At 36.9% G+C, this 17,054-nt stretch overlaps 2 protein-coding genes and 1 long non-coding RNA gene across 4 annotated transcripts in view; 2 read left to right on the top strand and 1 right to left on the bottom strand.

The window, feature by feature from the left end:
* Positions 1–17,054, top strand: part of LOC309498214 (uncharacterized protein) — a 233,752-nt gene that overhangs the window by 10,677 nt on the left and 206,021 nt on the right. The window lies entirely within an intron of this gene.
* LOC309503752 overlaps positions 1–17,054 on the bottom strand; it is a 97,217-nt gene that overhangs the window by 6,665 nt on the left and 73,498 nt on the right. The window contains exon 2 of the long non-coding RNA XR_014207845.1: positions 10,387–10,812. This is a non-coding gene — a long non-coding RNA (uncharacterized lncRNA). The remainder of the gene's footprint in view (positions 1–10,386; positions 10,813–17,054) is intronic.
* Positions 12,668–16,184, top strand: LOC309480785 (uncharacterized protein). 2 transcript variants are annotated; one of them, XM_082145404.1, is made up of 2 exons: positions 12,668–14,002; positions 15,631–16,184. In XM_082145404.1, exon 1 carries the CDS (start codon positions 12,685–12,687, stop codon positions 13,954–13,956), a length of 1,272 nt encoding a protein of 423 aa, XP_082001530.1. In that variant the 5' UTR covers positions 12,668–12,684; the 3' UTR covers positions 13,957–14,002; positions 15,631–16,184. The 2 variants fall into 2 exon arrangements, with proteins under 2 accessions (XP_082001530.1, XP_082001529.1); XM_082145403.1 differs by having other exon boundaries at positions 15,628–16,184.

The following is a 17,054-nucleotide window of genomic DNA, read 5'->3' as shown; positions in this document are numbered from 1 at the left end:
AGATATGTACCAATGATGAAAGGCTTGTGAAAATTATGGGAGGCTACGCATAGCAAGGTTTCCTCCCATCAATAAGGGTAGAGTTCCAAGAAAACCGTAGAAAGCACCTAAAAGAAAAAAAGGAAGTATCACCTTCCCCTTTTAGTAACAGAGATCTAGCAAGGAAAGAGTATAGACGAGAGGTTGAAAAAGGGAGGGGAACCTTCTGATTCTTCCTCCAGCTCATACACCTCAGACTCTGATAAAGAGAAAAGAAAGCAGGTGCTCTAAGAAGCCCTTGTCAGTTAAAAAGGAGAGGACACAGTCAGAATTTGAATATGAAGAAAAAGTGGTCTCTAAACCTAGGCGCGGTCCAGCTAGACAGATTAAGGAAGACCGTTTTACAGTCATCCAGCTCCTACAAAATATGAAATTCAAAGGGGCAAAAGATAACAATATGATTAAGGCAAAAATGGTGGCTGATCTGGGGAAAACCCTAGGTGCCTCAACTAGCCTGGTAAGACTGATGATTAAATATCATACAGGAATATCCATGAAACTAGAAAACCTTAATGCATACCACTCCAAAGGGATAGGTATAGATAAGGAGACTGAATTACGGAAAAAGACAGAAGTGGTTAAAACCAGAGGCTGATGGCCATGTCTTTCCGAGAAAGCCCCCCAAGGGTGGACAAATGGAGGAGATTTAGCTAGACTTAAAAGGCTAGCCACAGTTACCAACTGGTCAGAAATGTCTAGTTTAGCGGACCTTTATGACAGGGAAACGGTTAGAAGTAATAGGACCAGAGAAAGCTTAGGCCAAAACATAAATAAACCAATAGAGGGGGATAGGATGAAACGGGAAACTGCCTATCAGAAAACTAAAAGTAAATCGAAGGATAAAAATGAGGCTAGGACAGTAAGGTATGAACATCCTGAAACTTTATATAAAAAGTTAAAACCCCAGGTTAGGCCAGCTAAGAAGACCGGAAAAGGAACTAAATTTATAGAGCCTAAAGAATGGGCAAAACTGACTGAAGAGCAGAAACAAGCCCACATAAACAAACGAAACAAAATAGCAGAACCGAAAACTAGAAGTAGGGAAGTATAATCCCACTGCCTCTGACATGGGGAGACAAAAAATAAGGATTACATGTCCAATAAAAGGGAATCAAATTTATGTTAGATAACCTAGAAAAGGTATCCAGTGTAACGAAAGTTCCTAACGGAGCGATAAAATTTGAAGGTGAATATAATGATTAAGGTTTCAGTAATAAAATGAAATCAGTGACCAGAGATAGATATTCCTGGGAAGGATTGCAGTGTATAGTTGACAGCACAACTTTAATGTGTCTAAATGACAACATTCTAATTAAATAAATTAAGGAAAAAGATACTGATAATGATGAAACAATCAGATGGCCTAAAAAAGTCGGCCTGGATTCAGGAAATAATAGGGTTATAAAACAAGACCCTATTGACAAAAACTAGTTAGAAAAATTACTTGAAAAATATAAGCAATAAAGATTGTGGAAAACTATCAGATAAATATGAATATACCGTAATGGGAGGAATTCAGGTTCTGCAAAATCAATATCTGATAAATAAATCCGTGTATGAAGAGATAAAAGAAACAATAAAGAGAATTATCTAGAAAAGGGGTAATATTTAATTAATAGAGGCTTTATTAAACAGATATTTAATTAATGCAAGAAACGCGACAAATGGTTTAAATGATGATAAGATTTTGGCTAAAATCAACTAAAGAGGATCTCATAAAAAAAAATTAAAAAAACAGATAACCAAAAAAGACAGGAAAATGTGTTACCTGTAGATATATTAGCTATGGTAGCTAGAAATTTGCTGATTATTAAATCATTGGCTGCAGAAAAATTAGTAATAGTCATTGCTAAACGTGAAGGAATAGAATTATTAGCAAAATAATTTAGTGAATGAAAATAATCGCATTCACACTTTTACCTGGTCTAAATGGACTAAATGAGGCTAATCTGTGACAATCAGATAGAATTTAGACATGTTAAAACTCCTAAAAAGGAGAAAAAGACCATAATAAATCAAGCACATTTGTGCTACTTTACTGACGGAAGTTCAGATAAAGGACAAACATGGTGGGGCTTCCTTGTTAAGCAGAGAGGTCAAATTATCCACAGAGAAAAAGGAAGATAGAAGATGACAAAAGTGCACAGGAAGCTGAAGTCACAGCGGTAGCGAAGGCATTGTTATTTATTAAAGAAAATAACCACATGGACTGTTTGTTAATAACGGACAGTGGTTTTGTTTAGCTATGATTGGTTGAACACCTGGATAGGTGGGAACAGAATAGTTTCTATAACGCTAAAGGCAAACCGTCAGGTGGAACTGTGGAGGAGCATAAGCGAAAATTACAAGGTTGTGAAACCGAAAGTATTGCATAAGTCTAGCCACAGAATACAGGACAACGCCTGCGGCAGTTGGGAACAAGGAATTTGACCAATACATCCGCATACGAGCGATCACTAAACAGAGCGAGGGGGACTTACTGCAGAAACTGCATGATAAACTGTTTCACCCTCCAACGACGTATGTTGCGAAATATTGTCAGCAGATGGGCTTACATATTTCAGAACTTAAAAACTAATGATCAGAAAATTAAGTTAAATTGCCCTGATTGTAGGAAGGTTATAACCAGTATTTATATTGATTATGGGAAAAATCAAAACTGAGAAATAGAACGTTGAAATTAGTTCAGATTTCGCTAGACTAGTTTAGTTCTAAAACAAAAAAGGAAAAAAACGCTTACTTCCTAGTTATTGTGGATAACTGCTCTACCTTTATAGAGATCTACCCATTTTAACAGGCGACAGGTAGGCTACTGTTGTCCTGAACAGCCTTAAGAGGTTGATAACATAGCAGGGTTCGCACGAATGAGTTCGAGGCGATAACAGACATAACTTAACTGGCCATGAAGTGGAGACCTTTTGCAAAAAAGCAGGGTATTATTTTAATTAAGGCGGTTGAAAACCGACCATCCGAGTAGCGGATAAATACAGGGTAGCGGATTGGTTGTACGTGCAATACCTTTGTTTAAGGACTGATTTTTTGAAAAATCTAAATCTAGGAGATTTAGGGATTTAGATTTATGAACTTATTTCCTTAATTGTAGGATTTCGAAGACTGATCAAATTCCTAAATCGACCGACAAAAGCAAAAGCCCTAAGTCGAAAGGGCAAAACAGGTTTTAGTTATATTAAAACAAAAACAAGTACGTTTTCGTGGTAAAACGAGAACCGAAAAAGTAGGCCTAGTTGAATTAACTTCAAGCACAACCGTTAGGCTTGAAGCGAATTTGGTCAATTAGGAATCTTGTGGGGAGCAAAGATTAATATTCACGATGAGTAAGGTATACAGACCAAAAGTAAGTTTCCAGTCAGACGCTAAGTGTCCAGCAGAGGGCACTGTTGTAGTGTGTAAAGACTTTAGTGACTCTTTCTTAGTGAAGATGTGACATAAGGATTGTGAAGCAGGAACTGCGACAATCCGTAGGAAACCTACTGACTGTGTGATCTGTGGCAAACAGGAGATTTGTCAGCTCCTCTCGGAGGGAAGGACCTAGGGAGGTCGGAGTCAGCATTGGCTTAGAAGCCAAATGACAATTATACCTGAGTGGTATTTTTCCGGCAGATCAATGGGATCGTGCGCGGGCGGAGATGTGAGCATTTGTGGATTGTGCCGGTTGTCCAGACAACGCTGGTCAGTCTGGCAATATGAATTAACCACGGGGAATTGTGGTTGTAAAGCTTGCATAGACTGTAAGATAAAGTACAGTCTTAGAGGTCAAGAGTGTAGATGCACTCTAGACAACCAAGGGCAACTAAGTAAGTGCTCTAGGTGTAAGTTAATGATCGGAAAACGATTGTTAATACTTACAAGTCTGAAAGAATTTTGGCAGTCTAGAAAAACTGAAACAAGTCTAGGCTGCTTAATTGATGATAAAATTATGTGTAAATGGGACATAAATCCCCTGGCTTTAGTCTGTGATAGCGAGAAAGCCTTTCTGTGGGGAAGGCTGCTAAGCTCAGGTGGCCCGATGCCATTGGACTCTGATCCAATGTTGAGGGGCAGTGTTTTAGAGGAAACACTGAAAAGAGATAGTGACTTGAACCTTTGGAAAAAGGTTGTAAGGGATCCATTTCATGACAATGATTACTCAATTCAGTTTAAAGAGGAAGGAATGTATAAAGAAATAAATATGAATGAATTACTGGTTGAATTGATAACAAAAATGTCTTTTCAGGAGTAATATCCGATATACATGGCTAGAGAATATAGTCATTTTGTACGGGAAACCTCACTGACTGTCAGAGCAAGGTCACAACAGACATTCTCAGGGACAGAAAGAATAAAAGTCAAGCTAGATTCACATAGGACCAGTGAATTATGGCAGGTGAAAGTTTCTATCACCATGACCTCTGATTACCTAAGTATAGGCAAATCAATAGAGGGGGTCAAAGTTGAAAGGACAATTATCAGAAAACCTAACAAACTGAGCAGAATGACCGCATGGATTATAGATCAGATAGGGAAAGCTTAGGAGGTTTTTGTGCATCTATATCTTTTTGTGTTTTTCAGCAACAGGATGGTGAAAAGAGGAACCGGACTAAAGGGGAAGTATCAGGAATTGCCTCATGACCGGAGTGAAGTAGGACTGTTACTGTTGGCCCTAATGATGGTTCTGGTAGTCTGTCTCTTTATAGTTGGATTTGGCATCACAGTAGAGAATCAAACAAATGAGGTATGAGTAGCCTCCTGTTCTGTTGTTGAGAAAGTTGTAAGAAAAATCTGTTATAAGCAGACGGTGAATTTTGATGGTACTAAATATGGACCAAAAATGATAAAGAATATGTTTAAAGGATTTATAAAGGATATAGATAAGTCATTTTGGAACTGCACAGGTACTAAACGTATTAGTGCCACAATGGTGCCTAGTATTTATGGAGACAAGATTGTTAATAATAAAACTAGGTTACAATGGAATTACTTAAAAGGATATAATCGGACGCACGTCAAATTACAGGGCCTTAAGTATAATCTTTCGGATGTTTTTAATTTGACGTCTACTATGGTCATATATCGATTATGGAATACTCCATTGCTACGGATATCAAAAAATGAATGATTGGGATTGTTTAACTAAACAAATTGTCCCAATGGTATAGAGATCTTGGCTAGGCAAGGGTAGTTATTAAAAATCAATTGCCCTGTCAATAGACGATAAAAGAAAGAGTAGTAGGCAGAGTGGAAAATCTGCCTCGACAGGCTTGAAGTTTATAATTAGTAAGAATAAATGGGATAAACGGTGGATAACCGGAACCCATTGCAACTAAGTTATTGGCCTAAGGGCCTAAACCCATATGTATTGATAATAGGTGTATACAAAAATAGACCTAAACCAGCTTATGTGGAATTAGAATGGGTGACATGTGAAAAACTGATTATGCCCATTGGAATGTGTGAAAATCACGAGAAATGTCGAGACATTGACAAGCAATGTATGTCTGCTTATGAAACAGCATCCGCATGGGTGTGTTACTTGAATGATACCTCGATTTGGGATGATAAAATTTTCGAGGGGCATGGTGCTAATATTATTAAGCTATGGCATGAATGGATGGGATTACAGGACCCAGATAATGACATGGTGAAAGCAGAAGGCAAACGTACGACATGGACTATCAATGACACCTTGTGGGCCAACGGGGTAGGTGGAAGTAGACTTCATCAAATAACCTTAAGTTATGCACCCCGGCCAGGTTTGTCTTTGGAGCTAGCGAATCATTCAGGTATTATTGAATATGTTTAAAAAATATAACTGAACGGCAATGTAGATCGGCTATTGTTTTGTATTGTATGGGCTGGTCTAGTGTTGTCTGAGTTACCCATACTAATCAAGGCATCTGGAAGAACCATAGTGATGCGATTAGGGTTGGATAGAACCAGTAATCGTAAGATAACATGCAGGTTGTTTAATTTGAGTATAGAGCTAATGAGGATATATTCCAAATCTCAATCTCGTATAAGAAGAACTAAACTATGGGTCTAAATAGTCACAATTTAGCTCATGGATTTTAGAGTACCAAGTATTATCTACCAATGTTGAAACAATTGGAACAAAGGTATGGTAATTATAGGGTAATGATGGCCTCTTTAAAATTTAATGTTAGATCTTCTAGTCCATTTTCAAGAAACAGCTTGAGACCAGAGAATTTAGATAATGATCAAGAAAAGATTAAAGTCGAGTTGATGGAATTTTGGTTTGGGGCAGGTTTGATTCAGACGAGATGAGGAAATCAAATATTTGTGGTTTCCAACTGAGGAGCAATATTGAAGCTCTGAGATGTTTGACTTATGGAAAGTCCGAATATTACTTGGATGTATGATAAGGAACATGTATTTTGAAAAAAAAAAATCTAAGGAGAATAGGATCAAAGAAGGTTGGCAGCAGTAAAGAATGGAGTGACATTAGTTCAATTACTAGTGATGCTCCATTAATGTTAATTGCAAAGAATCAAATTATGACAATATAAATGTTCTCTAATCAGGATAGTTGATAGCGAATCTGAATTGAAAGGATTTTTTCTTTCCGGTCAACAATTTTCTCAAAAGGAATTTCGGCGGCACCGACGTTAATTAACGTATCGGATTACAATTCGCAACTACTCAAACCAAATGTGTGGGATCTTTTTTACGTTAATTGGAGATACAGTAAAAGCTATTTTATGGGTCGTAGATAACGTGAGAGAGTTTGCGCTTTCTGTTTGGGACCTAATAGTATAATCATGGTATTTTCTAAAAATGGGTATAATCTGCCTAACAATTATCATAGCAATAATTGTAATAAAGGTAATGATTATTAAATCGTCCAAAATGTGGCTGGTTTGCAAGAAACTTTCGGATGTGTCTGGTTCAGTGATGAACAGGAAGGCCTCGCTTCCACTAACTGACAGTGAGTCAGAAACGGAGGTGTGACCTATTATAGCGACAGGGGCTATAAGGGGGTCACATGGCGTGGCAAGGTTACGGACATTTGATGACGAAGTTGGTAATGGGGAAAGGATCGAAGTGTAATCCCTTGATAAACTTTGGGCGCAACAACAGCTGAAGACGTTGGCAGGCAATGGCACCAATTCTACATGGCATTGCGATGAACCGCCAAAAGGAGATAGTGTGTATTATCTCTATAAATTTACGGTTGATTTCTTATTGGATATCTGGAATATCAACCATTCGCATGCCCGAACAAATCGTTTTTATGTGTTTAAGCCTTGGCCAGTATAATGTATTGAACGATTATTTGTTATTACTGAATTTAGTGTCTTAGCTGTTGAGGAGTGCGCAAATAAGATTATTTGGCGAATGAGAAATTATCGAAGTAATGATATTTTCCGTGGCCATCGCTGTGTATAATTTTGCACAGTGCTATATTAAAATGATTTGGCTCAAAAATGCTGGTTTGGAACTTGTGTTCCTTACCTAGATGTTTTTGATTATTCTAAATTATTGATGACATACAGCCTTAAGACCATTGGTGGAAACTTGGCAATGCTGTATTTCATTATCTTAATGATGGCGGGGACTTCCGTAAATGTGAATGAACCAAAGTTATTATTTCTTACTATTTTTTCTGGATATAAATGATTATTCCTTTGTGTTTCAGATTTTAGATTTTTTTTTCTGGAATAGATTATTGTATTATTAAAGTACGAAAAAGTAAACAGTGACAAAACAGTGGTCATATAGAATTTGAAGGGATTTATTTACTTTGTTCTATTTTGAAACAATTGATTGATCACTATTTTGTTTCATTTTTTGTATTTTTGTGATTGATTGTGGAGTCAAAAGAAAACGAAACATAATTATGATTTTGTTGGCATTTTATTATGATTGTCATGGACAAACTGAAAAAAAAAAACAAAGAAGGGAAATATATATTGTCAATTGACATTTTTAATTTTTGATTTTTTATATATATATATTTTTTACCCCCTCTTTATTCACTTGTGATGTTGGGTTGTTTTTGTTTAATGTTGATTTAATTACAAATTTTTAAACCCAAGTTAACAACCAAGTTTTTATAAACGATCTTTCGGCATGAGATTTGATATGTCAAAGTCAATGACATTGTTGTAAGTCAGGAGGGCCCCCTGGCTTCCTACAATTGTCTAAATGACAGACACAGCCTTCCTATGGGAGGACATAGAAGGTTTGATAATTATTGTTTTATGTTCCCTTTATCTTACTATCTTTTTGATTTGTTTAAAAAATATATATATATATATATATATATATATATATTTGGAAGGAAAGGAAACAACAAACTGCTGATAGTATGAAATTGATGATAATTTTTAATGTTTTGATTTATTATAGTTTATTTTCTTTTATTTCTTTTTGAATAACAAGAAAATGAGATTTGACTTAGGAATTACAGTTGATGGCAATTTTTGTTTTTGGGAACTTTTGGTTACTGTATTTGCCTGTTATAACATAAGTTGATGTGTTATTGTAATAGGGTCCGGATGGGCGGAGAATTGCCAACGGACATGGAATATATAAAATGTGTGATGACTGTCTGAAGGTTAAATGTTACCCGTTGAAAACTGAAGCACAAACGGGGTTGCTTTGAGTTTAAAAACTTATGTCAATCTTGTATACTTTCCAAGGGTTATTACATGGCCGAAATGAAGACTTTTTGCTTTTTATGATCGAGGGGCTAATTTTACGGATCCAGGCTGCACTCATTACTTAACCTATGAAGCAATGAAATGTATCATTGCAATGAAATGGCTGATCATCAATTTAGATGAAGCAGTTGAATTACTAATTGGGCACAGGGAACGTGTGACCAGGACTACGTGCTGTGTTGACATTCGAACCTATCTATGGAATAATAAAGTTGTTCCGGGGTTCTGTACTAAACAGGCGCGTTATAACGGCCAGATTGTTTATGTACTTGATCTACTAGATCTGTCTGTGGCGCCTGACACAAGCCCGGTGGGAGCTGAGGGTGTTGGACGAGAGCTTGGCGGACAGTGGTTCCGAGCTGGCTCTTTACCCAGAGGATCTGGTAAAATTGGATCAGGCCCCGAGACATCGGGACTCGTTCAGGTGGAAACCTGTGTCCCAGCGGTGGTTCCGCAGGAGCATCGAGAGTCTGTTGACCCAGCACGGAAGAGTGACGATGGGTTTCTCCCATCGGGAAAATTAATGAATGTATGGGTTTCATTAGTGTTGCATGAATTTCGTAATGCCTTTACGGTATATGTTTTTTAAGGTTAAAATTGATAAACTGGATGTGATTTACCCAAGGGATTTTATTAGAAAGCAACGTGTTGGGAATGACAGGAGAATTGTAAATGAAAGTGCTTTTGAACGTCCAGGAGGGGGTGTGGCAGGATTTGCGAATTTTAATAGGTATTTTGAACGTACAAACACACTTCCGGATACATATGCACGCACACACATACATGGAAGCCCAAAGCGCAGAGGACGGAAAGGACGCAAGAATGCCCATATACGGGAAACAGCAATGTTACCAAAAAACCCCTCAGAGACAATGGATGGTTGATGTCGCAAGACTCTGTCATGAGACTGAGTTCCTCTGGAAAAAAACCAAGAAACTGTATTGGAACAATGTAACCCAGTTCTGTATAAATATGACTGCATTTTTACTGTTAAGGGCTGCATTTTTTATTTTGATGTCGGATTGCATCCCTAGAGAGGAATCGAATCTCTTCTAGTATAATCCTGGCTGAATTTCTTTTGGTTTGAACTGCTCTGCTATAATATTGTAACTTGATAAATCTCGGATGGGAACGAGTTCATATTTACTCGAAATTGCTTGAACTGCTGATAAGGTAATTAGTCTTTGTAATATTCACTCATACAGGACTGCCCTGTTGAGATTGAATAAGCTGAAGTTTTATATCCTGTAACATTTACTTTTTGATTTGCTACAAGTATTAATTTTTGTACTACCAGTGTTTTAATCTTTTGTATAAATAAACTTTTATTTCTAAAGACAATCACTGTTAAGTCTTACTTCAGCTTTTACAAACAGTTCTAAGAGCAAAAGACAGAGCAATACATTAATCCTTATTAATCGAAGATAACAAGGGTTCCAAGAGCGATTCGGCTGGAAGGTAAGCATGAATTTAATTCATATGTCTGGTTAGTAATGTCTATTATTGTTTCCTTGGGAGTGTAGGGACTACACCTAGATTTACTGGTATAAATGATAAACAAGCAAGTTGAGGGAATAATTCCTATTCTGACCTGACAGCAAAAGATCACCTAGACACAGTGATACTAGGGGTTAATCAGGAACGTGAGAGCAATACCAGATCTCACCACAGCAGATAAACATAATCATGTTTGGCTTGGTCCCCTCAAAGTTGCGTTGGATTTTCTCTTCAGCATAAAGGTTTAGAGACCAATCTATCACTGTTTTCCATGTTTGCATAGTTAGTTTCTGGAGTAAATATATAGGCTATAATCTGTGTGTTTACATTATAGCTGTTTTAAAAATGGCAGGTGTTGGTGTTCCGCGTGCGTTCAGTCATCAGCGTACACTAACATCACGAGTAGTTCCTATAGTGCTGGATTAGACCCTACTCTGAAGTAGGACCTAAATTAATTCCTCCAAATGGAGTTCCTAGAACTAAAATCGTTCCTTGTTCCTGCGGTGCGAACACGCAGACATCCGGGTACTTTAGCCAATAGTTCTAGGAACTGTGAAAAGGTTCCTCCGGTCGGAAAGCGGCTAAAGGTGAGAGTCTGACTCATTTAACTTACAATGGATAAACAGGTCTGGCAGGAATCTCTTGCTGGAATACTATTGAATACAACAATATGATCATCTATGCCTCAAATGCTAAGTTCAGTAACTTTGTAATCCTACAGTTAACCAGAGCCAAGTTAACAAGTTAATGATAGTTTTCGCTTCAAGTGTTTGCTGTGTTTACCAATGTAAGCACTGTGGCAGTAGTAATGCAATATTTAGAAAATGTACTCTTGTACTCTTGATACTCATGTACTTTTAAAAACAAGTACTTCAGTACTTTTACTCAAGTAGACATCTGACTGTAGTACTTTTACTTGTACTTGAGTAAAATTTAGCAAGGGGTATCTGTACTTTTACTCAAGTAATGAAGCTGTGTACTCTGCAGTTAACAAACACACACTTCCAATTTATCATTGCAAATAACACATTCGACTCGACTGACCGAACTAGGAACTGACAGACAATTGAAGTAAACTTGTGTGTAGCATTAAAGTCCAACCTTACACTTGAAAACAATCTAAAACTTTTTTTATGATGCAGCGCTTATTGATGCGACTTACCAGCAGTGAGCGATGTGAGACTCTGCTGGTGGTGACGTAGCTCCGCCCACAATATCACACGCACAAATGCGAGTGACGCAACAGCCAGTGTCGAGTTTTCCCAATTAATGCATCATTTATCAGCATTGTTTAAACTCTGTTACATATATTATATATGTGTATATATATATATAGATACAGGTGCTGGTCATATAATTATAATATCATCAAACAGTTGATTTATTTCAGTAATTCCATTAAAAAAGTGAAACTTGTATATTATATAGACTCATTACATGCAAAGTGAGATATCTCAAGCCTTTATTTGTTATAATTTTGATGATTATAGCTTACAGCTTGTGAAAACCACAAAATCAAAATCTCAGAAAATTAGAATATTACATGAAATCACACAGTAATTACACAGTAATCCCATGGTCATTGAACCAGGTTTTGGTTCTTTTGGCAGTGTGGGCAGGTGCAAATCCTGCTGGAAAATGAAGGAAGCATCTCCATAAAGCTTGTCTGCTGAAGGAAGCATGAAGTGCTCTGGAAATGTCCTGGTAGACGGCTGCGTTGAGTGGACAGCACAGTGGACCAACACCAGCTGATGACATGGCTCCCCAAACCAACACAGACTGTGGAAACTTCACACTGGACTTCAAGCATCTTGGATTGTGTGCTTCTCCATTCTTCCTCCAGACTCTGGGACCTTGGTTTCCAAATGAGATGCAAAATTTGCTCTCATCAGAAAAGAGGACTTTGGTCCACTGTGCTTTATTAAATCCAGAGTCAACGCAGCCGTCTACCAGGACATTTCCAGAGCACTTCATGCTTCCTTCATTTTCCAGCAGGATTTGCACCTGCCCACACTGCCAAAATAACCAAAACCTGGTTCAATGACCATGGGATTACTGTGCAATTACTGTGTGATTTCATGTAATATTCTAATTTTCTGAGATTTTGATTTTGTGGTTTTCACAAGCTGTAAGCCATAATCATCAAAATTATAACAAATAAAGGCTTGAGATATCTCACTTTGCATGTAATGAGTCTATATAATATACAAGTTTCACTTTTTTAACGGAATTACTGAAATAAATCAACTTTTTGATGATATTATAATTATATGACCAGCACTTGTATATATATATAGAAGATAAATTTACCGCATTCATGGAAAGTTGCAAGGACATATCATAATATTTTATAACAGTTGTCTACTTTCTACTATTACATCAGGGTTCAATTTCATGTCCTTTCACTTTATATTTTTCTTTTAATTATGTTAATGTACTGAAAATGAAATTTTATATTTTTTCTTTGATGTCAGACCTGATGGAAGAGAGCGAGGAGAGTGAAGAACTGAGTGAAGTGGAGGAGGAACATCATGTCAAACCTGGAGAAAAACCTTTGAGTCGCTCAAAGACTAAAAATACATTTTTAAAGAAAAGAAGAGCCAAGAAATCTTTCACCTGCACTCAGTGTGGAAAGAGTTTCACACGCAAAGATGGTCTTGAGCTTCACATGAGAGTTCATACTGAAGAGAAGCCATTCATGTGTGATCAGTGTGAAAAGAGATTCTCATGTAAACGAAGTCTTGCTCGTCACATGATGATCCACACCGGAGAGAAGCCGTACACATGTGATCAATGCGGCAAAACATTTGTCAGTGCATCAAAACTGAAGGAACACCTGACAGTTCATATGAAGAAGAAGCCACATTCATGTTCTGTGTGTGGAAAGAGTTTTTCACTGATGCAATATTTACATAAACATGAGAAAAGACATACTGGTGTGAGAGAGTACATGTGCTTTGAGTGTGAGAAGACTTTTACTACAGCGTACAGTTTAAAACAGCACCAGAGAATTCACACTGGAGAAAAACCTTACAAGTGTTCACACTGTGACAAGAGATTCAATCGGTCAACAAATCTGAAAACACATGAGAGGATCCACACTGGAGAGAAGCCACTTACGTGTGATCAGTGTGGAAAGAGTTTCTCTTTTAAAAGTCACTTGAAGCGACACATGAAGATCCACACTGGAGAGAAGCTGTTTAAATGTGATAAATGTGGGAAAAGTTTCAGTCAATCATCAAACCTTAATGCTCACATGATGATCCACACTGGAGTGAAGCCGTTCTCATGTGATCAATGCGGCAAAACATTTGTCTGTGCATCAGACCTGAAGAAACACCTGACAGTTCATACGAAGGAGAAGCCACATTCATGTTCTGTGTGTGGAAAGAGTTTTTCACAGCTGCATACTTTACATAAACATGAGAAAAGACATACTGGTGTGAGAGAGTACATGTGCTTTGAGTGTGAGAAGACTTTTATTACAGCGGACAGTTTAAAACGGCACCAGAGAATTCACACTGGAGAAAAACCTTACAAGTGTTCACACTGTGACAAGAGATTCAGTCAGTCATCACATCTGAAAACACATGCGAGGATGCACACTGGAGAAAAACATTACAAGTGTTCACACTGTGACAAGAGATTCATTTGTTCAGCAGATTATAAAACACATGAGAAGATCCACAGCAGAGAGAATCCGCACACGTGTGATCAGTGTGGAAAGAGCGACACATGAAGATCCATGCAGTGGAGAAACCACATCAACACAGTGTGAGATCACAGTAAGTAGTTTATTTTCATGTGCTGAGCAACAATAGTAATATACACCTAGCATGACTTGAGGGTGAGTAAATCATGGGCACTGACTTGGAAACCAGGAGAAACAAGGCACAACTTGAACTAACAAGTTCATGAAGTTTTAAGTAATATGGCTTTTAAGTCCACAAATCACCAATATTTCCCTGTGGATTTAATGTAGTAATGCTAACTGTAACCATGGTATTGTGGCAGAAATAGACAAATGTTTTTACATTATTCATTTCAGGGTTCGTACATCAAGCACTAATCAAGAACTTTCAAGTCCATCACACTTTTTTCAGCTCTTCAATTTTTTTAATATTATCCCGTTTTAATGTTATTTTTAATGTGATGACCAAAACCATGATTTGTTCATGCTTCAAAGATTGTTCCCATTTGTAAAACTAAACATTTCAAAGTGTAGGAAAACTTATACTTGGCAAACCAACGTATTTATTTAACATTTTTAAATTAGTAGTGGCGCAATGGATAAGACACATGCCTTTGGTGTGAGAGACCCGGGTTCGTATCCACTGTGAGACACCAATGTGTCCCTGAGCAAGACACTTAACCCCTAGTTGCTCCAGAGGCGTGCGACCTCTGACATATATAGCAATTGTAAGTCGCTTTGTATAAAAGCGTCAGCTAAATGAATAAATGTAAATGTAAATTCAATAAATCAGCACTATATCCAGTAGACCAAAGATTTAAGACTACAGTTTTACCTACAATTACCAGGTCCATCTCATCTGGCATGTTATTAGAATTATTGATAATGTTTCAGAACTCATCTCTGTTTATATGACACATTAGTTACAGTTTCTGTTTTCATAGATGTTAAATGTAGGTTTTAAATCCTTCATGTTAATCTTCTATGAACAATGTAGATTAATGTAGAATAAACAAATGTATATTTTAGTCAGAATTATTGCTCTTCATCAACTTGAGGTCCTGGAGCTCGCTCTGTAAAGTTAAACAGAGACTCACTCGCTCTCGGGATAAGCAATTAAGGAAAATGGAAATACACACATGACTTTCTAACATTTACTGATAAGGATATAACCATTAAATATAAGAATGTGCTACAAAAAGTCATTGAAATTACAATCATTTATTTCAATCTCTGCATTTAATAAACTACTAGTGAGTGTTTTTATCACACCCTGTAAATGTTTTAAATGAATGTGTATGTGTGTGAATTGTAATGTATGATTTTATTTCTGTCAAGCTGTTGGTGAAAATAAGAGCTTGTTCTTCAGTGATTTGCCTGGTTAAATAAAGGTTAATAAGTTACACAAAGGGAATACCGCATCAGAGTAAACAGCACATGCATCTGTATGATGTGTTAAACTCTATGTTTATGAGTTTATATGAAGCACTTTTCCTGCAGCAATTTCATCAATTAGTTGTTGCATTACTAGGTATTTTAAGTTTGTTTTGTTTGTTGTGTTGTTGTGGCTTCGACAAAACCTGATAATCTTAAGTTACATGATCAAGGTCACTATATTTTTTCAACATGTGATTAGCCTTAGTACTTAGTTCAGTGTCTGAAATATTGATTATTCCTCTCGTATCATGTCTGTAAGAAATTTAACTTGTTTGTTTTTAGCAGAACTGCCAGAAAGCATCTGGAAGGAGAGGACAGAGAGAACGCCAGTGATCCAGAACCTGCAAAAAATCAATGCTGGAAGAGTTTCACTCGGGCCTTCGTTCTGAAATCACTTCTGCCTTCTCATTCAGAAGAAGAGCACCAGAAAAATTACACTGGAAAAAAGCTTTCATGTTCAGGAGCTGAAGAAGAGGCCGTAACACTTTCAACAGAGACATGAATCTGAAATAAATTTTAACTCAGTCATTGTTTTTCAGCGATCTGTCTTATTAGTTTTAATTGTTATACATTCTTGTACTTCAAGTTATGATTGATTAAACTCATTATAATTTGATCAACAGCTTGTAGTTATTGTCCAATTTTATTGTCTGCTGATTCTTCTTGCTTCAGGAATAATTCCATAATTTTCAGTTCTGAAAGCCAAGTATTACGTTTGCTTCTGGGGCTTCCCAGCAAACACAGAACGTTCCCCTAACGTTAGTTTTTGGTTCCTGTCTTTTTATTGTTTTGGGAACTAAATAATAATATTCTAGGAATGCTTTTTTTTATTTTTTTGCAACAATAATATAATGTTCCCAAAACGTTGCAGGATAGTTATTTTTAACAAGATAGACATTTTTAATATTAACATAGAAATAGTTACCAACTATAGAACGTTCCCCAATGGTTATTGTTTATATAAATATGTAAACTAACTTTCCAATTAAAACGCTGCACAATCAATTCTAAATGTAGTGCAGCTTTTGCGGCTTCATGTCACGCCCATAGTTGCCCATAAATAGTCCGTGAAACGCCCACAAGTTAATATTCATTGATTGCGAAATCATGGCAAACAGAGAGGAAAACTAAGAAACGTAACTTCACTCACGTCATTACGCATTGTGATGGCATCATGGCATTTTATTACCATCCATTTGATTGCATCTGACAAGCTACAGATGTGTTATGAGGATGAATTGCATAACATGCCAATATTATTGCAGAACATATTTCACTTTTCTTTTTGCAAATATGTGTTCATTTGCATTTCTGTTGTAATCTTCGTTTGATTTTGTTTGTTTTACACTGCAGATCGATCAAACGGGTGTTCGTGTCGGTTGTTAATTGTCTTCATGTTATTTATGAGGCAGTATTGCCATTTCTTTTACACAACGATCTACAGTTTCACACACTTTCACAACTGCTGACAACGTTACAAAGTTACATTGTGGCAACGGATCCAAGAATTTAACTTTTCCGATTACGACGAAAGTTTGGTCACCAGATTACATTGCAGTTATGTAATAGTCACGTATTTGTGTTAGCTGGGAGTGAGGATAACTAAAAGAAGCACCAAAGAGGAAAATATTTTAACAAGATTAAGGGTTGGGCATACTATGCTGAATAAAACCTTACAAATAATAAATAAACATCCAACTGTTATGAGG

Source organism: Leuciscus leuciscus (genome assembly GCF_965113295.1).
Source record: "Leuciscus leuciscus genome assembly, chromosome: 1".
In the NCBI taxonomy this organism is placed as follows: domain Eukaryota; kingdom Metazoa; phylum Chordata; class Actinopteri; order Cypriniformes; family Leuciscidae; genus Leuciscus; species Leuciscus leuciscus.
The sequence above is the reverse complement of the archived record's forward strand: the minus strand, read 5'-3'. Positions and strand labels throughout refer to the sequence as shown.

Excerpts from the sequence above, each read along its gene's own strand:
- LOC309480785 (XM_082145404.1), top strand. The coding sequence starts at position 12,685 with ATGTCAGACCTGATGGAAGAGAGCGAGGAGAGTGAAGAACTGAGTGAA.